Below are 18,948 nucleotides of genomic sequence, written 5' to 3'. Positions count from 1 at the left end.
CGTACGGCCTTCTTTGGGCCGTGCTCAAAAGCGCCCAACCAGGTCTCTAACGGACGCACACACAGGGGAATCAACTTTCTGTACACCATCATCTCTGTCTTGGAACATGTTGAAACGCCAGAGAGCGCCGTCGCCCCTCCCCGACTTTCCACAGGTATCCCATGAGGTGGCCCTCGATGTTCACGAGCGCGTCGTGAAGCGAAGAAGGCACTTGGCGCCCCCGAGCAACGGCCCTCGGGGAAGTGCTATCAATGGCGGCGAAGAAGAGGAGGACGATGAGGATGATCAGACGTGGTTGCTAGACGAGGGACGCCCGGAGTACTCGCGGGGAATATCAAGATGGCAGGAGGAGGCGGGGCTCTATAAGGCTGCCAACACCCTACTCCACGATCTACATGCAGAACAGAGACATCGCATGACATTCTCGTCGTCGTCTTCTTCTACAACACCACTAGCAGCGCATGAGGCACACTCGCCATTGGACAACGGAGCACATATGTCTTGGCTGTCGTATCCCACCAAAGATCCCTGTTCGCCGATTCACGGGGCACCTTCTCAAATTCATCAAGAACATCCCAAGCATGTATTCTTTGACGATGCCATACCACCAGCGGAGGCGGAAGGTCAGAGCGTGACACAACGCTATGAAGACACGAACAGGTCTTTTTGTTCCCCATTTATCTATTGGTCAAACTTAACAGGTGTTAACAGATATCTCGGGTCCCTGTTTCTCAGCCGCAGACGGCTATTGGATACACATGAGGACCATGAGCATTCGCCTTGACTCGTCAGTCAGTCCTTCCTAGACATCGTCAGTTCATCACTGACCATAATGGCGCAGATCTCAGTCATTACATTGCATCGCACTCATGAAGATTATTCTGTTCACGGGCACGCGTCATGATCCCACATTAGCCCTCATACACGCATCCATCGCATTTGCTCTCGAGTCCACTCCGGCAGTTTTCAGGCATCACACGCAAATATTGTACCTTTATGTTGGGATCTATCGACCATTGGATCATCTGTCTCCGTATTTTTAATATTGTACATGCCTCCTAGAAACACAATCCACAAGCTAGTACTGTATGTGTCAAAATGGCACAACGACCATCAAACTCACCGAACCACCACCTAACAACTACTTACACAACGCGAACGAAAAATCTGGATAGCAATATGAAACAAATCATTAGGTATCGAGGATGGAACCAATTGCATATGCCGCAGCACACCAAATCGAAAAATCCTCCGTCTACAAGCAGATGTCGTGCGACCACATAGTCAAGCTGACCTCGTCATGCGAGTTTTGGGGTATGTACCTCAGATGTCAGATCTAGCCTGACACGGCGTTCGAAGGCCTTGCTGAGCTCTGCGTCTAAGAGGTCGCCCAATGACTGGCCGTCTCGTGAATATATCCATTCATCTGTTGCTTCTGAGTAGTCGTAACGCTTTGGACCACTGTTCACGCAATGCCGCTCGCGAAAGTTACTCAGTGAGAGGATGAGGGACGCACCTCAGTGGTGATGACAGCCAGATCTGTTTGTTAGGCGGCTGCTTGTTGATAACATACGTCCCTTTGTCACCGAGCTTGAGTGTCAAGACGCCACTCTAGTCCAGCCGTCATGAGAGTCCCCAGTGCACGATCTCTGGATCAGTACTTACACTGTACTCCACCTCGTACTCTGCGTTATTATTTGTATCAAGTAATTCCTCCAGAGACTCCAAGAGATTCTCCATAGCCGTGTCTGAGTACTCATGGTACTTCTCGATAGAGATATCACTGTATGCATGCAGCAAAGTCAGGTCAGGATCGCGCGCTTGATACCACGATCTTATCACCGACCTGTGATTAAGCTGCGGGGGAGGTGTTGCGTACTGCCGTCTGAGACACGGCAGATTACTCTGAAGCTGACTCTGCTTAGGCAGTACGCGAAGATGAGGGACTAGCGTCGGAGCTGCAAGCCTAGTAGCTCGAGCTGAGCATCTGGCATACCGGACAGCTTGTCGTAAGACCATGACTGGGTGAAGGAAGAGTGTGATGCCCACCGCTCAACTCGACCAAACTCAATGCCGTGCGGAAAGGTCGTTCGCGATGGCGCAATACTCGACTAAGGTTAGGGTTACCTGCCAAGACCCTCGTCGGACGGAGAGCCGAAAAAACCTTCCTCAACGTGAAAAAAATGCGTACATACGACCGCAGAAAGTGCGCAGACGTTCACCAACTCAGACTAGTACTGTCATAGTAAGGAGAAATAGCTTGCATGCCGTTGCCAGAGGTGAGCGCACCCTTTATGCTGTAATATACACAATTGAAGCGCTTGATGACTCATGAGTATCGTCTCAAATGCAACCGCCAGATAATGTACAGTCCAATCGATTGTGCAGATAAGAGTCCTATGTTGCGCACACACTTCACGACGGGGGTGTGATCCCTTCCTTCTTGACCCAGTCCAGCCAGGAACCCTTATAGTTTGCGAGGCTGCAGAGGTGTCAGCGCGGAGGGAACGCGCATGAGTCATCGGCAGACGCACTTTTTGAAACCGTTCCTCTTCGCAATATCGCATGCACTTCCAGATCTCTTCCCACTGCGGCAGTAAAATATAATCTCCTGGTCCTGCTTTGGCTTGTCAAAGCCATAGAGCGCCTTGAAGGCCGCTGGGTTGAGATGCAGCGCACCCGCGAGGACGGAAAGCGGGAGGTTGACGGAAGAGGGAATGGAACCCAGCCGAACTTCGTCAGGCTCACGCACGTCAATTATGTAGAAATCCTTAAGATGTTCGGTCAGAGCGACGTATGGAGGCACTCGCATATGACTCACCGAGCTCGGCTCCAAGGACTTGGGCTTCACGTCGTTATACCCCAAGATCTTAGCATCCCAGTCTCGCAGCACATCGTTCAATGTCTCGAGGAATTTTTTCTTCTCCTCGTCGTCCGCGGCTTTCTGGGACTCGAAGCGCACTATCTGCTGGGCGGCGAGCATGGGACGCGCGAGGGGTCTTGAGCGTGTAGCTGCATGGGCGAGGACCGCACAGCGTGATATAGATATGCGGGAGAACATCACGGCAGGAAGGTAGGGATTGTGTTTGAAATTAGAGGTACAGTCTAGGCAAACTTTTCGCTCGGTTGGTCGAGCTGTGAGCAGGATCGGAAGGGATCGTGGATAACGATACACGCGCCGGCGCTTATATTAATGCACGATCTTCGCGTCAGTGGCGGAAATGGCCACGTGACACAGTGAAAACGTGACTTTGGCGCTACTCACTATTGGCTGACGCAGAATTGCCTCACCTTCCCTTGCTCTCCTCCTCCTCTCTCACTTCCCATGTACATTCGTTCCTTCCTCGATTTCGTTGCGGTCAGGCAACTCCATCTGGCGGGCTTAAATGTCGTAACCGTTCCTGATACTGCCATGAAGCCCCATCTTTCTCTCACAGCTATTCGGAATTGTCGACAATGAATTCGGAATGTTGACGTTACCCACTGCTATCCGGCATCCAGTTTACTACAGTCTGGTTCTCGCTTGCAATCCTGTGGCTTTGGATGCTATTGATTCTTCAGCCGCTGTGGTGCCCAGTCAGGTCACGATGGTTCGTCCACATGCTATGTCCGCTGTGTATTCATGCTCTCCCTCTAGTGGTTCTCTTGCCCTGACGATTCATCTCTATCTTTGAGCCTATGGCTGTTGTAGGTCATAACTGCTCCATCTCAGCACTTGCTTGAGGTTTGTCGCCGTGCATGGAGTTGCCGGCTATTCTACTATTTCTAGCTTGTGCTATGTTGCCGGGACTCATTGGCGGACCTGAATCTGGTGTGAAGAGACATGTCGACTTTCACAGCAGCGACAACGTTCATTCCTCTCATCCTCTCATGCTGCTCAGGCTGTCTCAAATCCTAATTCTCGATGGCGTCGCCTGTGCCTGCGATGTGTTTACTCATGTTTGCTTTTGCCGAACTGGCATGTCATGTGCCGCTGTGACTTCTGCGTGTCGCGTGTCACGCCGAAACCGAAGTGGTGTCTGCTCATCGCGCCATTCAAAGCATTTAGCAACATCACAGCTATGGCCTCTTCAATGACCATGACCTCTGCATCGACCAGCATGGCCGTGTCGTCTGCGGGCACCTTGTCGATGACCCCGTCTTCTCCGATGTCAACGTCCATGTCATCTAGCATGACGCCAATGGTGCCGTATCTGCATTTCATCGGCGGCGACAGCCTGTTATTCAAGCCGTGGGCACCTTCGTCGCACGGAGCGATTGCGGGTGCGTGCTTCGGACTTATCGCGCTCGCCATTGTCGAGCGGTGGGTATCTGCGATGCGCGCGGTGCTGGAGGCGTACTGGCGGCGGAGGTGTGTGACCTCGTATTTAATCATACCGCACGCACATCTAATCTTTAGATATTCCTGGTAGGATGCGGGCGATCATAGTTGCGCAAACTTCTGATCCTCCGACACCGTCGAAAGAGAAATCCGCGGCAGACGTCGAGGCGTTCACCTCGAGGCGCAGCTCGGTGGTCGTCGTCGAGAGGCCGCCTCCGATCTTCCCGCCTTTCATCTGGCAGCACGACTTCTCGCGCGGGGCTCTTTTGACCTTGCAAGCGCTGCTGGCCTATGCCATGATGTTGGCTATCATGTGTGTTTTCTTTACGCGAATGCGTTGGCGGGGCATCGAGTCTCATAACGCCTTGCAGGACGTTCCAGGCGGCGTACCTCATATCCGTAGTGGTCGGACTGGGGATCGGAGAGGTCATGTTCGGGAGATGGGCGTCGGGAGGCAGCCATCTATTCCATTGATACCTCGGTGCTCCTCACAACGGGCGTTGTGCAGGCGTTGTTCTTTTTTTTGCGCGTCTATGGAAAACACCATGCCTCGCACGCGAATGTAATCTGATTAAATCAGTGTTCGAGCGTTGGATTCTAAATTTGTCGGAGGGTTGTGTTTTGAGTTTTTGAGTTTGGATGGTATCTGTTGACTCCCTTGATAATACACGGAGATCCATACCGATGCTCAGGCCTCAGGAAGGCTACTTGCTATACACGAGGGTCGGTTTCGGGATCTTCAGATCTAGAAGTGAGTACTATCTTTGACTCACCTCCCTTGCTGGTGCTACAGGACAGTGACTCATTCTCCAGTACGCGATTATACCTCCGCACAATACAAAGTTATCTGCCGCGAGAGTTTTTGCCACAGGCGAAGCTTGATCATTTCCCCGGAAACACCTCGACCTTGCCTCCACTAACTTCGAATACTGTATATGTCTTCGTGCTATTCGATGACCGACTATCACCGTCCCTTTTCAGAGAGCAGGCAGTTGTTAATGGCGCTATTTGCACCGGTGACAGGGCCGGATCCCAGAAGAGTAGATGCTGGCCCCCTTCTCCTGTGTCAGTACCAAAAGTGCTCATTGCATAAATGGTAGCTAACTCGCTGTGCCAGACCCTCGGCGACCCTCCAAGCCCACTGGCATTCTCGAATTCTCGCGGCCGCACCTGCTGTTATTTGAGTTTAGCTAGGTTTAGCTCCAGTGGACGAGGCCCCGATGACGTCCCGAGTTCGTACAAAAACGTGCACGAGCACTGTCGGGGAGCTGATCGAACGTCCGCGGTGCAGCACTTATCTCGAGGGTCCGTCCGGCGGATTATTTGAGTCCGCGACCGTATCTCCTCGTCGCTGGGGGAGATCTCCAGAGTTGGTGCGTGCTGTTGTGTTTTATTTCTGTTGTGTCAGATTCAATCCGAGGCTGTACGATCGCTGGACCTTTCAGGCCCTTGGGAAGGACGTTGCGGGTGGACATACGGCGCGGCGCGAGTACATATGCTGGATGCCGAATGGTCGTGGAGATATTCGGTTTCGCCGCTGACCGTGCGCAAGCACATGGATAGCTGGTGCGTCGCGACGCGCGCCTGGAGTTTTTTTCTTCGCTCTGGCGCCGTATGAAGTTTTTCACAGTTGTCTCCCTTCGAGAATTTCAGCAGTCGCTGTATTTCCAAAATTTCAGCCACTTCGTCTGAAATGAGCCTCGGATGCCCAAGGGGATCGCTGCAATTTCGTTTAGCGAAACATGTTCGAAGAGCCACTGATACTTCCGTCGGAGTCTCCTGAGATACCTGGCCATGCTCTCTGTGGATGGTTGGCCACGGCATGAGAGGACGCGTTTCCCTTCCGAGTCGACGCAAGGTTGAGCATGTGACTGCCAAGACCCGAGCCGATCTCATCGCTTGGGACCTTACCGTATTGGGGCTACCGCGGCATGGACCGCTGAGTGGCGGCGCTGACTCCTCTTCCCGGCATGTTCCTCAGCTAACTTAGTGTGACCATCCGCGACGGGTTTTGGTTCGGGGCGGCACACGTATCGCCATGAAACGCGTTTGCTGTCTGCAGGTGTGTACGGGATCTTTTCTCTGATTCTGCGGGAGGAGGCTCCTGTCTGAGCTGATCTGGGGAGATCACGAAGCGCCCGATCGCCCGCCACGCATGCTTACACATCCCGGCTGACGTGGACCTTGGCGCCAGCGGGCCCGCCGTGCGCGACGGCTCGGACATGACGGGCTGGTGCGGCGGCGCACGGACAGTGATGGTCATTGTCTTACGCAGATCCTCGTGTTCGAGCGTTATAAGCTTCGACATGCTGTGCGGCACCGAATCTACTGCATACTTCGCTTTTACACCGCCCCCAGCCAGCCTGCGTACCCACTCTGTTCGCTACCCGACCGGGCACTAGTTATCCAAGCTCAATCATCTGCGCGCGCACAGCCGCGACACATCCTGTATCCGCAGCCTTGTTCGCAGCATCATAGGCACCCACTGCGGTTCCGCAGACACACCACACATCGCGCCGACACGACGCGTCAAACATATATCACACCCTCCGCTGACTCCCCGCGCATCACTCACTCTCCTGGCCCGCACACACCCCCGAGCCACCATCTCCTCACATACTCACAGCGTTTTCGTTCCGCCGAGCATCCCGCCGAGCGTCGCGAGCCACACACGCGCCGCGCACACATCGAACCCGAACCCGCTTCGACGCGAGAATGTGGTTCCGCCGGCACGAAGTCCCCTGGGAGGTCGTCGACTCCAAGATGGTCGAGCCTGTGCCCATGTACGACCACGACGATGGTGAGCCCCCCCACCCTCCGCACACCCCGTCCGCCCGCCACTGACGCATTCGCACGCAAGCAGAATTATCACTCACGGCAGTGTCCCCTACCGACCTCAGCGGCACGTACGCGGTAGAGTGCGGCAGGGGCCGTCCGCTAGACGTGCGCGCTGCGCTGCGCCACACGCGTGCGCGCCTCCTGCGCGAGGCCGCGCGAAGTGGTTACAACATCCTCCTGCACGAAGGGTGCGCTCCCCCGTCTCGCTGCTGCCGCTGTGGCTTTCGCTGACGCTCTTGCAGATGGCGCCTGACGCTGCTGCGCAAGGCGCAGACATACCGGCTCGAAGTGCGCTACACGGGACGCGCTGCACACGTTGATGGCGCGCTGCCCCCACGCCGCGCGCCGCCGTTCCTCGGCGTCGTCGAGCGCTGGGAGGCGCTCGGGCGAGCGTATATCTTCGGCGGCGGCGCGAGCGCGTGGGACGAGGGCTGCGAGCTCGGGGCCCCGTGGTTGCCGGAGGAGCCAGGGCAGGGGCAGGGGGCGAAGGGAACGGGCAGCGAGGGGACGAAGCGCGCGCGGTGTCGCAGGCAGGGATGGTTGAGAAGGCTGTCGTTGCGGTCGCTGTGATTCGCGTAGGCGCGTCTGCGCGCGTATCTGCGGGAAGTGAAAGTGAGAGGTGTATGATGGTGTATAATGGGCCATTATTACGACCTGTACTCGTACCCCTCCGACGTAATTTATTCTATTCCGCAGCCCTAGTTTCTTTGTAGACACTTCGTACTGCGTGTCGAATAATGCAGCTGAATGTGCTCCATGTGACCGCGTCGTGCTGCTGCGTAAAGTTACCACGGCTAGAAACCGCACAAATCCAGCAGTATTGTGATTCTTCTGAGCAGACACTGCAGCAGTATACATACGCAGTAGACAACACGGGCACGCACCTTCTCCGCTTCGGCCTAAGATGTCAACCTGCATCATCCATCAGCATGTCAAAGTGGTTCAGAATTGAAGAGCTCGTGTGGGTACACTGCGTCACAGCTGTCAGTGCGGGCGGGCAAAAGGCATCCTCACGACAGCCTTCGCAGCCCAAGTTCACAATATCATGAGGTCACAGTAGAGCATGGGTGTGAGGATACACACTCATCGTTCTTGTGCGCGGGGGGTGGGGGGCGGGGGTGAATTTGTGTGACATGTCTGAGTGGTAGACGTGTAGGAGCGCTCGAATAGTCTCCCAAAGGCAGACCGACACTCTGCTTCAACCTTCGTTCCTCAGGATATCCGTGTCTGGCCGCTCGAACGCCGATGTGTGTTTGGTCCGCGAGGACATGCGCAATTGCATCGGACTTTAGGTTTCTCTGTGAGATATCACAATTGTCCTGAATCTAACGGAGTCTTCCAAATATCCTGTTGCACTGCGATCCAGGCTAGCGCCTCTGTATCCGCCCGCCCGCCCATGCTGCCAGCCTGCGTACGCGACATAGTGTAGCGCGCCGGGGACTGACCGCTATGACGGCAGGATCGCCGCCTTCGTCTCGTCCGCGTTCATACCTCGGAGAGGAGCACACAATAGTGTTCTATTCACGAGGTGCTGCAGCGAGTACGGTCCTCGAATTGCAGGGGTCGGCACAAGAAAGAAATCAGATATGTCGAGCAGACATTGCAGCAGAGCATATATACACACGCAACAGACGATACGAAAACACAGGCCCGCACCTCTAGATCGGCTCTACCGAGGCAGGTCTCACCGCTTCTCCGCCTCCGCAGGCTCGCCCTTGACGATCTCGCTCTCCTCGCGCATCGCATACCCCGTCCAGGACTGTCCGGCCCCAATCAGCCCACACGCGCGCGCACGGGATCGATACAACACACGCACCTCGTCGTAGAGCCCGACGTCGCGCACGCCCACGAGCCCGAGGCCGAGCCAGACGACGCCGGCGGTCATGCCGCTCCCGCAGCTGGCGACGACGCGCCTACGGCCTTCGGTGATCTCGCCCGCGAGCTCGGGGCCGACGGCGGTGGCGAGCGCGCCGTGGAGCGCGGCGGGCGGCGCGAGCGTGGTGTATGTCGGCGCGGGGGCCGCACGCGTGTGCGTGGAGGCGTACTCGTGCGTCTGCAGGAGCGCGGAGAAGGGGAGGGAGAAGGAGTGCGGGATGTGGCCCGAGGGGAGCCCGGGGCGCGGTTCGGGTGCGGTGCCGGCGTAGCTGGGTGGTGTGAGTGGGAGCACGCGGGAGCACGCGGGAGGAGAGTGGGGGCTTACCGGCCGTGGGGGCGGGCGTCGAGGACGACCTCGGCGTGGATGCTGGAAGCGGGGTCGAGCTTCGAGTTGGCGACGATCTGCTCGTAGCCTTTGGCGGAGCGTGTTAGTCGTAGGTATGCGCGGGCGGTGGGGACGCACGTTTGATAAGGTATTTGTCGAGGCTGGGCGTGGGGTATCTGCCGCACTCGATGGGGTGGAGGGGGCCGGACTCTGTGGGAGCACCGTGGGCGAGCCAGGCGGGGAGGCCGCCGTCGAGGATGCTGGAGCGGTTGTGACCGAAGGCGCGGAACATGAAGAGGGCGCGGGGGGACGAGAATACACCGTGGGAGTCGTAGCTGTGGGACTGACGTGAGTACTGGCAAGGGCAGTATAAGGGCGCGGTGCACGCACAGGACGACGTGGGAGTCGGGGGAGATGCCAAAGTCCTCTGGTGGGTGTGCAGGTCAACGCGGGAAGGGCGGGGAGAGAGAGAGAGATACGCACCGCATGCCTGGGCAAAGAGGACAGGAGAGGGCATCATGTGCTTGAGAGCGAGTGGGTGGGTGCTGGCGACGGCGTCGAGGTCGAGGAAGCGTGCGCGGGGGATGCGGAGCGCGTCGAACTCAGCGCGAGCGTTGCGGGGCGAGTTGGGCATGTGCCAGGACGCATCGAGGACGGCGACCGAGTCTGGCGGGAGACGCTGCAGCTGGGCCGGGCTCAGCGCGAGCGGGCAGTGGTCTCCGAAGACTGAGCCCGCGGAGGACATGCACCGGCGGGGCACCCAGGACACGCGGCGGGCGAGGGCAAGCATCGTCTGACCCGAACTCGGGCGACGTGCGCGATAGCCTCGTCTGACCCTAACCCGGGCAAGCGTGACCCTAACCTGGCATGACCCTAACCCAAGAGTGAGAGTGCGCTTCACGCCCAGCGCGGGCGGACGCACCAACGATGCCGTCCGACCAGAGCACCTGGCTCATCGCCGTCCCCGCAGACGGCGACTCTCTCTCCTCTCTCCAGGCAAAGCTCCCAAACGGCGGCAAGAGCCCCAACCTCGCCCCTCTCCCTCTCCCCCAGTTCAAGGTGGTCTCTCTCCTCGTCTTGTACCCGCCGCCTGCTGACCCGCCTCGCTCACAGACAGGCACCCTCGAGTCCCTCGTCTCCCTCTCCGAAGAGCTCCCAAAGTACGACGCCTCCTTCACCGCCACCGTCGCAAAGTCCGTCGACACTCTCCGCAACCTCCTCAACAACGATCCCGCAAAGCTCGCCCAGCACATCCAGGTCAACGAGGAGCCCGTCGACACCTACCTCCTCCACCACTGGCACTGGAACGACGGCCGCTATGGCACCCAGCGCCCCATAAAGGACATGGTCGACGTCCTCAACAAAGTCCGTCTTCCACCCGTCTCTCTCCTCCCCCGCCCATCTCACGCGCACGCAGGAAATGTCCTCCATCGACAACGTCATGAAGGTAAAGCTCAACACCTACAACCTCGCAAAGGGCCAGCTCGTCCAACTCCAGCGCAAAAAGACGCACGTCCTCCGTTATGCCGTTCTCCCCCGTCTCTAACGCTTCTTCCCGCAGCGGCAACCTCTCCGTGCGCTCGCTCGCCGACGTCGTCCACCGCGACAACTTCGTCCTCGACTCCGAATTCCTCGAGACCGTACTCGTCGCCGTCCCCAGGTATGTCCACTCTCCCCTCCCGCCAGACAGCGACCCGCTCAGGCTCCCCGCGCCCACAGGAACCTCGTCAAAGATTGGACCGCCAAGTACGAGCGCCTCGCCCCGCTCGTCGTCCCCCGCTCCGCCACGTACGTCCCGCCGATCCCCACTCACCCCAACTAACCCCGCCCGCGACCGCTGCGCGCACACAGGCAGCTCGCGGCAGACGACGAGTACGCGCTCTTCGCCGTCGTCCTCTTCAAGAAGTCGCACGACGCGTTCGCGCACCAGTGCCGCGAGAGCCGCTACGTCGTCCGCGACTTCGCATACTCGGACGCGCTCCTCGAGCGCCAGCGCGAGGAGCTCGCCTCCGCCGACTCCGCCGAGAAGGAGCTCTGGGTGCGCACCCCCTTCCCCCGCCGCGCGGATCCCGCGCTAAGCTGACGCGTGCGCGCAGACAGAGCTCCTCCGCCTCGCGCGCACCAACTTCTCCGAGGCGTTCCAGATCCTCGTGCACCTCAAGGTCCTCCGCCTCTTCGTCGAGAGCGTCCTCCGCTACGGCCTCCCCGCCTCCTACTCCGCGTTCTTCGTCAAGGTGCGCCCGTTCTCGCTTCCTGCTCTCTCTCGCACACGCACTAACGCCCACTGACCGACCCTCCCGCTCGTGTAATCCCCGGCTCCCCCGCCGACCCCCGGCGCAGCCCGAGCCCAAGGCGACGAAACGCACGCTCTCGGCGCTCCAGACGCACTTTGCGCGCCTCGGCCGCCGCGCGTCCAACGCGAAGACGAACGCGAAGACGGATGGGGGCGAGGGCGCGGGCGAGTACCAGGCGCTGCTCGAGCAGGAGTACTTTGACTTTGTGCTCTTCGAGGTGCCGTGGATCGTTTTCTAGTTATTCGCCCCCGAGGAGCGGGCCTTGCAGAGCGGTGGGGAGGGTCGAGATGGGGTTCGGAAGCATGCATGGAATGACCGTCGGTACTGTAGTCCATACACGAGTCGAACGAATCGCACTCTGTTTCTCAACACGCCGCACTTAAAATCCACACGCAACGACGAGCAGAAAATTGTGATGTATATCGCTACCTTCATTCAACTCAGCGGTACTTACACCCACTGTATCTGAGCACTAACTATGTACGTACACCCGACCAACCCGCACTGCGTCTGAACAGAGGGGGGGAACCAGCGGCTGCGGTAAGTATATGTATGGTACACCAACGTGCGGTGACTCGAATTCGGCATGCAGCGGAACGCGGCGTCGACGTGCGGTCAGATGGAGTTAGATAAATCAGACATGATGAGACGAGACGAGACGAGAGACGAGAGACGAGCAGACGGACGGTGAGGACGAGCAAATAAACAAAGAGGGTAGACGGTGGAGCAGTATTCGGTCTAGTGTATATATATAATAGCGTATGTGCGGTGGCGGCGGACAATTGCGAGCAGCGAGGACGAAGAGGGATGGAAAGGCGCGTGCGGTGAGTGGCAAAACAGAGGCGAAGGCGAAGATTGAGCCGAAACAAATTGGCACCGAACACCAAACAAGAAGGGGAAGACACTGGTGGTCCGCGAGATCTGGTCCTGGCACGCAGGCTTTTGCTACGAGCGAACGAATATTCACAATCATTTTTGGCGCGCACGGTGGAGCACCGCGCCCGAAGCACGCCGCGCCTCCCCGCCCACCGTAGCGTCTATGCAGCGCATGGCTGCGTCCGGCGGAGCGGGGGAGTCGGCGAAGTCGAGCGGCTTAAAGCCCCAAGTTCGAGATAACGCGTGCGACCTCGTCCACCGCGTCCTGGTCCATCGGGAGGCCCCCGCGCCCAATAGGGGCGCCCACGACCCCGCTTCGCCCCGCCGGTGGGCCATACACACTAGGGAACGACGGCGCTGTCGCCGATATAGGGCTGGACGTGCCATCCGTGCCCGTGCCCGCAGCGGAGTGGTCGGGAGAGTCGGGACGCGAAAGGCCGGACCCCATGCGCGGCGCCTCGCTGATGCGCGAGAGCGAGTACGTGAGGTCCAGCGACTGCGCACGGTTCGTGAGCGACCGCGGCTTCGCGAGCTGGTCCTTAAGCTTGGCTTCAAGTAGCGAGTCCGACCCCCGTTTCAGCGCCTCCTCGACGTGCCGCGCACGATGCGGGACACCCGAACCCTGCGGGAGGATGGGGTCAGAGGTGAATTGAGGCCAGGAAGGGTGCCTTACAATAGGCGGCAGCGGCGTCCAGTAATCGCTGCTCGACGGTCCGGGCACGTAGTTTGGCTGAGGCTCCACATCTTCCTCTTCCTCAACGTGGTAGATGTACGACGGTGAGTTGTTGAACAGGGCTTTGACATCCGGCGAGGAACTGGCGAGTCTGAGCCGTCTGTCGATCATAGCCTCCGAAGGGCGTCCGAGGTCGGCAGAATCTGCGAACAGCCCGTAGGTCATTGTTCCGTCGTCGATGGTATATTATACGCAGCAACTTACTTTGATGTCGGGTGCGCGCAGTAGAGAGCACCTTGCTGTCGAAGTGCGGGAATGCGTCCGCAAATGAGTCGCCCCGTTGGTGGGTGCGTGACGTTGCCGAGGGGTAAACATGCACGTTGTGGCCGATGAGGAACTGTTCCAGCATCTCGCGAGCGGTGACCAAGAAGTCGCTGTTGCTCCGTTGGCACCTGAACTTGAACGAACATTCCGTAGGTGTCTCGGTGGATGGTCCAGGTGACCCCGCCTTGATGTTGGGCGAGATGACCACCTGGAAGTCGCGTTTGGCCCTCTCCACGAAAGCGGCAAAGTCAGAGGAGGCACAGATATGGGCGAGTTCGGGGTGCGGAGGCACCGCCATGTCAGCCTCGAACGGCACATGCTCCTAATCGAGGATAAGTGTTTGGCACTCACATCCATAAATATACGTACCAAGAGCATCGTCGCAGCAATCTGGACTTGGCTTTCCGGTCCAAAGATGGTGACCAAGTCAGATGCAGTCTCCTTGTCAGGAAAACGGACCGATGAGTTCGTCTTCGCCTCGATGTCACGAATGAAAATGCTTTTATCGCCGAGCAGAGTACGATGGTACTTCCGAGGAATGGACACAGTCTCGTTCATGTAGTCCTTGTCCTAGTGCAATGAAATGTGTAAGCGACGGTAACATTGCACTAATATCCGCGCACCTTCGGGTTGACGAGCTCCATCACGGACTGCTTCAGGTTCTCCAAGTTCATCGCGTTTTTGGCTGGAGTCCTTGCGACCACATTGTCCTCGTTGTCATTGTATCCACCCATAGCCGCAAACTCCTCCGCGTTCGAGAACTTGACATAGACGCCATACTTCTTCATAATCCGCTGGATGCTCCGACCTCCGACGCCGATAATGCGCTTGTGGTAGGACTCGGGAACATGGAACGAGATCTCCGCTGGAAGTTCTTCCTGCAGAAGGGTCAGCCCCTGAAGAACAGACGCATCATTGCCAGATATGTCGATCAGGAAGTTGTACTCGTTGAACGTCTCGAACTTGATCTTGACGTTCGTGGTCTGCATAATTTTGTTGATCTTGCCGTTCTTCTTACCGCTGATGAATTCCCGGTGCTCGTTCGCAAGCTCAATTTGGAAGCGAATCTCGTGGTGGAAAGTCTGGAATGAACATTAAGTACCGAATGAATGCACACGGTAAGGATAAACGTACCTTGATGATGTCCAACTCAAGCAGCATGCTCACTGCGGCGCGTACTTCATGCTCAAGGCCATGCATCTCAAAGGACATGCCCTTGAACACGACTTCCGCACCGGAGGCGAGAGACACCTGCTTAATGATCGCAGAAACTTGAGTGGGGTTCACGGTTGTCGATGGCATGAGGACATTGAACTGCGCAGGAAGAAGCCAAAGAGATGCTACATAATATTGACAAGCCTGACACAGTATGTCAGCGCGGCAAACACACGGTATTCCGGGACGTACCAGTTGCATGATAGAGCGAATGGTTCTCTGGATGTTGACCCTGTGGTCTCCATATACAGTGATTAAACTCGTCGGACTACCAATAGGAGGGAATTGAATAAATGTAGCATTGTCGTGCATGAGCGCCTTCAGGTCCTCCGCGCGCTCCGTGACCATCCAGTCCATCTTGCGAGGTAGAATTGCGCTGTCACGAGAAAGTATCTGCTTATTCTGGAAATGACACCTATCATCACGACTGACACAAAAGCCTTGAGGAATGGGCCTGCATACCTTGGTCATAGACACTTGGAATAGCATGTCGCGAGCACGCTGAACCCCGAAAAACTCGCCTGTGATCCTGATAATATTGGGATTCGTCTTATTCTGCTGACCCGGAGAGGACGCATTGGCTGCAGCGTAATCGAGACCGAGAAGTCCCTGCAGCGGAGACGGGAAGTAGACGTTGGTCGCAGTCTCCTCCTGAATGGACTGTAAGACGTTGCGCTTCCTGCCGGCCACGATGGCGTGCAGCGTGCGATCAATTTCGCAAGACTCCGAATGCAAACTGCTCTATATCGCAAATGAGATATGCTCGGTAGTCGGCTACGTCATAAATACTCACCAGCTCGTCCAACATGACCAGGAGGCCCACGCGAGCGAGCTCGACGGAATCACCCTGGCCTGTAATGACAAGCTCGCAGACGCGTTCAGTTTCCAAGCCAGACCACCCAGCGCTGTTACTGATACCATCCGGAAGACTGCGCGTCGACAAAGTATGAGCGCTGTTGACGACCGCGATATGCGCAAAGGTCTGAGAAGCAACATCGTCGAGGAGTCGACAGACTTCGGGCTTCAGACTGGCCTTCCCAGAAGGGGAATCAAGAATTTCTGACCGCGCTACCTTGATGGACGCACGGTTCTAGGCGGAGCGGGTTGAGTGACGACGCCTCACGAAAACATCTGACGACGTCATCGGCTCACCTGGATGGGGCACTCCTTCATAATCAATCCCCTGGCGAGCATGACTTGTTGGTAGGCTCCAGAAATCTGGAAGTTCCACGCCTGACCATGGTTGGCGGGCGTGAAGGAAATATGAACGCCGTGCAGCCCCATGGCCACCACGGCGAGCTTTTGAAGGGCGTCATAGTCGGAAGGGGACGCAGTCCCCTGAGGTTCGGAAAGATTATTGTTGGCATATTGTTGGAGATGAGAGTACGAATCCGCCCTGCGAAGCTCGTTGGCAGAGAACTCGAGAGAAGAAGCAGGAGAATGAGCGAGTCGTGCGCGGCGCGGGTAAGTAAAAGATGTTGTGTAGATTTCCATTGTGCTTGTCCAGGAGTAGATGCGATTCAAATATACAGTATTTGAGATGACGGGGTCGGGCGGTACGGAAACAGCGAGGGTATGCGGTAGTTCTGAGGGGTATGGACAAAGTGGTATCCGGGAGAGCCCCGCGCAGCCTCAAAAAAGGGTGAAGGAGGCTGGTAGTCGACAGAAACAAGGAGAGAGCAAGATACACGTATAGGAGGAGTCCTCAAAATGCACTAGAATATCGGTGGAAGGAGCCCTGCGCTTTCCTGGCGGACTTTCAACATTCCCACCCCTCCAGTCCGCGCCGCCCCCCGAATCTCCTGTCTTTTCCGCCCGTCGCAGGCCCAGAATATATTCACCCCTTTATGGTCGGCTACGCTACACATTGTCAAACAGGTCTACCGGCTGCCAGTCATTCTCCTCGCTGTGGATGTCAAACAGCTTCATGTAACATCTCTGTCCCGGCCTTGAAAAGTGCGCGTACGGGTCCTGCGCCAACAGCTTGGCGCCGCACCGATAGCAAAAGTGGGTGCCGCACTTTGCACACGTCATCTGGATGAGAGCGCAAGGATGAGTAAACAGCCCAAAGAACTTCATCGGTGGGCGAGACATACGTGATTGCAGCCAATCGACTTCTCTACATGCACCTGACAGGTCGGGCAGGCCATTGTAGATTGCTCGAGCCACTTCCTGTTTGCCTGGTCCTCCTCGTATTTCGCCACAAGGCGCAGGAGATTGGCTCTTCCATATCGTCGATCTATAAGCTGCCGCTCAGGAGATTGCTCCGGCAGCTCCATGTATCTGGATACGAGCGAATCGGACGAGGCGATCGTGCACTCACTAAGGGGACCATGCCTGTTCAACGATGAGTAAGATCGATCCTGTCTTCAGCCAATAACTCACCATGTACGTCTGCAATAAGCACAAAACGAGAATCCGCATTCGAGACATGTCCTCAGGCGTTCCCATCCAGACCCCTCCTCGACGTTCTGTGGTTTGGCTACGGGATGCTGGCAGAACGATAATGGACAGTGAATGAGAGTTGGATCTGTTAACCCAGCAGTGAGACGATGCCCCGAAAATCAAACCTCAGACCAACTGCACCTTTCTCCAGTGTGCGCTTCTCCCGCAACCATTTCCACCTCTTCAACTCTTCCTCCGTAACCACTCTCCTCACATCCTCTTCGTTCGCTTCTCGTCCCTCCTTGACACATCCCGGATCTGGACACCCTACACGTCCAACGTCTCCCTCCTTGATGCATAGCTTCCAGAAGTCTTCTAGGCAAGCACGACAGAACACGTGTGAACAGGACAGCAGTATACACCGAGCTCCTTTGATGGATGTCAAGCAAATTTCGCATGAATATGAGTTCTGGGAGAATCTTGTCAACTGCGCTGAAGTATCGTACGCTTTCAGGAACGAATTAAGTTGATGAACGGCAGGATGTGGTATGCTGGTTGAATTCTCAGTCAAAACCTACGCAGTGACATTTCAGGTAACGAACGTACGAAATTATAGTTCCTTCTTCCGAGCTCGAAACGAGTCCACACCCATCTAAGAAATCTCCGGTGCGGATCCACTCTACCCAAGTGTATAGAACTCCTTCTCCTTCTCGCCACTTTTCCATCAAACTGCGGTGCAGACCAAGATTACGAGGTAACCACGAATGTGTTGCATGTATCGATACAATTTCCGGGGGCGTATATGGATAGGTAGGCGGTAATAGTACATCCAGTAGAATGGGCGGAAGTGTGGAGAGAGATAATATAGAAAGGCCAGCTGTCCGAGAATGAAGGAGACCATGAGGGAAACGGTCCGTTCGCCTGAAAGGCGTTGTATGATCGTCAACCAACGCGATAGATCTTGGGTCCGGAAACTCGATGGGGACTTCCAGCTTTACAATCCCATGCTTTATGTCGTTCGAGACACAGTCTGGGTAAATCGACTGCACGAACATGAGTTTCACGATTAAATCCAGGCGACTAATGGCATACCTCCAAGACTTCCCATTCCTCCCGCTGTAGTGACGCACAAAGGTCCAGGTCAGGCTGATCTATGGACAACGCAGTCATCTTTCAGAAGACGAGCTGCTTGACAAACAAGAAGATGTCAACAGCGACAGGCCATGTGTGGCTTGCGCCTGCCAGCTGCTCAGAATGAGAACGGAGTGTTTTGTCTGAGTAAGACGTGGTGGCGAGTTACATCGGATGACTCGCCGGAAGCAAACTGCTATTTTGGGGTTAAGGTTAGGGCTTCGCTTGTACAGCCGTAAGTTGTCCATATGAGACCCAGGTTGGATGTTTGAAGCACAAGATTCACGAACTAACAGAGCTGATGACGGCAACTCATTCAGGAGACATAACATCCACGGTGGACGAGCGTTTGTTCCAACTTGAAGCACCGGGAGCCGCCAAGTGACGTCGCGACACCCTGCTAGATATACAACACATAAGCTACATAATCTCTGGGCTCTCCATGGAAAATTAAGTCACAGATTGATAGCTTGGATGTAGCGACAATAATCAGAAAGCCTGTAGGAAACTCTCCTGGCGAAGACATAAACCCCAAGACTCAGGTTAGGGTTTGATTACCTCGTCGACGTCGAAAACGCAGCAGAATGACTTGGAGGAATGCATTTCACGACCGAAATATTCTATAGTATTTACAGAGGTTATGTGCTATATTGTGATGAACAAATGGGTGAGAGAACACGTCAAACAGCAG

The 18,948-nt window shown here is 56.4% G+C and overlaps 9 protein-coding genes across 9 annotated transcripts; 4 read left to right on the top strand and 5 right to left on the bottom strand.

Annotated features, from left to right (window-relative positions):
* Positions 1 to 106: 106 nt before the first annotated feature.
* SCP_0110310 (hypothetical protein) lies at positions 107 to 784 on the top strand (the record flags this gene model as incomplete). Its single annotated transcript, XM_027753260.1, has 2 exons — positions 107 to 660; positions 712 to 784. 2 exons carry the CDS (start codon positions 107 to 109, stop codon positions 782 to 784), a joined length of 627 nt encoding a protein of 208 aa, XP_027609061.1.
* A 514-nt stretch (positions 785 to 1,298) lies between these two features.
* On the bottom strand, positions 1,299 to 2,019 carry SCP_0110300 (Frataxin homolog, mitochondrial; the record flags this gene model as incomplete). The annotated part of the gene is made up of 4 exons (XM_027753259.1): positions 1,299 to 1,461; positions 1,517 to 1,611; positions 1,666 to 1,783; positions 1,847 to 2,019. 4 exons carry the CDS (start codon positions 2,017 to 2,019, stop codon positions 1,299 to 1,301), a joined length of 549 nt encoding a protein of 182 aa, XP_027609060.1.
* A 396-nt stretch (positions 2,020 to 2,415) lies between these two features.
* SCP_0110290 (Putative thiosulfate sulfurtransferase) lies at positions 2,416 to 3,061 on the bottom strand (the record flags this gene model as incomplete). Its single annotated transcript, XM_027753258.1, has 3 exons — positions 2,416 to 2,482; positions 2,535 to 2,770; positions 2,822 to 3,061. The coding sequence occupies 3 exons, from the start codon at positions 3,059 to 3,061 to the stop codon at positions 2,416 to 2,418; spliced, it is 543 nt and encodes a 180-aa protein (XP_027609059.1).
* A 1,000-nt stretch (positions 3,062 to 4,061) lies between these two features.
* Positions 4,062 to 4,795, top strand: SCP_0110280 (hypothetical protein; the record flags this gene model as incomplete). The annotated part of the gene is made up of 3 exons (XM_027753257.1): positions 4,062 to 4,351; positions 4,413 to 4,634; positions 4,693 to 4,795. The coding sequence occupies 3 exons, from the start codon at positions 4,062 to 4,064 to the stop codon at positions 4,793 to 4,795; spliced, it is 615 nt and encodes a 204-aa protein (XP_027609058.1).
* A 2,241-nt stretch (positions 4,796 to 7,036) lies between these two features.
* On the top strand, positions 7,037 to 7,729 carry SCP_0110270 (hypothetical protein; the record flags this gene model as incomplete). The annotated part of the gene is made up of 3 exons (XM_027753256.1): positions 7,037 to 7,121; positions 7,185 to 7,347; positions 7,402 to 7,729. The coding sequence occupies 3 exons, from the start codon at positions 7,037 to 7,039 to the stop codon at positions 7,727 to 7,729; spliced, it is 576 nt and encodes a 191-aa protein (XP_027609057.1).
* Positions 7,730 to 8,843: 1,114 nt separating this feature from the next.
* Positions 8,844 to 10,104, bottom strand: SCP_0110260 (Probable 3-mercaptopyruvate; the record flags this gene model as incomplete). Its single annotated transcript, XM_027753255.1, has 6 exons — positions 8,844 to 8,918; positions 8,976 to 9,303; positions 9,360 to 9,447; positions 9,498 to 9,694; positions 9,750 to 9,786; positions 9,843 to 10,104. 6 exons carry the CDS (start codon positions 10,102 to 10,104, stop codon positions 8,844 to 8,846), a joined length of 987 nt encoding a protein of 328 aa, XP_027609056.1.
* A 182-nt stretch (positions 10,105 to 10,286) lies between these two features.
* On the top strand, positions 10,287 to 11,891 carry SCP_0110250 (V-type proton ATPase subunit C; the record flags this gene model as incomplete). Its single annotated transcript, XM_027753254.1, has 8 exons — positions 10,287 to 10,418; positions 10,473 to 10,724; positions 10,777 to 10,868; positions 10,921 to 11,019; positions 11,079 to 11,147; positions 11,211 to 11,397; positions 11,456 to 11,593; positions 11,700 to 11,891. The coding sequence occupies 8 exons, from the start codon at positions 10,287 to 10,289 to the stop codon at positions 11,889 to 11,891; spliced, it is 1,161 nt and encodes a 386-aa protein (XP_027609055.1).
* An 855-nt stretch (positions 11,892 to 12,746) lies between these two features.
* On the bottom strand, positions 12,747 to 16,235 carry SCP_0110240 (Meiotically up-regulated gene 60 protein; the record flags this gene model as incomplete). The annotated part of the gene is made up of 10 exons (XM_027753253.1): positions 12,747 to 13,151; positions 13,203 to 13,405; positions 13,467 to 13,848; positions 13,896 to 14,096; positions 14,150 to 14,608; positions 14,661 to 14,885; positions 14,934 to 15,143; positions 15,204 to 15,482; positions 15,535 to 15,831; positions 15,894 to 16,235. 10 exons carry the CDS (start codon positions 16,233 to 16,235, stop codon positions 12,747 to 12,749), a joined length of 3,003 nt encoding a protein of 1,000 aa, XP_027609054.1.
* Positions 16,236 to 16,601: 366 nt separating this feature from the next.
* SCP_0110230 (E3 ubiquitin-protein ligase itt1) lies at positions 16,602 to 18,296 on the bottom strand (the record flags this gene model as incomplete). Its single annotated transcript, XM_027753252.1, has 6 exons — positions 16,602 to 16,775; positions 16,838 to 17,078; positions 17,127 to 17,271; positions 17,328 to 17,677; positions 17,733 to 18,169; positions 18,219 to 18,296. 6 exons carry the CDS (start codon positions 18,294 to 18,296, stop codon positions 16,602 to 16,604), a joined length of 1,425 nt encoding a protein of 474 aa, XP_027609053.1.
* Positions 18,297 to 18,948: the final 652 nt, after the last annotated feature.

Source organism: Sparassis crispa, assembly GCF_003851025.1.
Source record: "Sparassis crispa DNA, contig_000000F, whole genome shotgun sequence".
Lineage (NCBI taxonomy): Eukaryota > Fungi > Basidiomycota > Agaricomycetes > Polyporales > Sparassidaceae > Sparassis > Sparassis crispa.
Note: the sequence above shows the minus strand (reverse complement) of the source record. Positions and strands in the feature narration are given on the sequence as shown.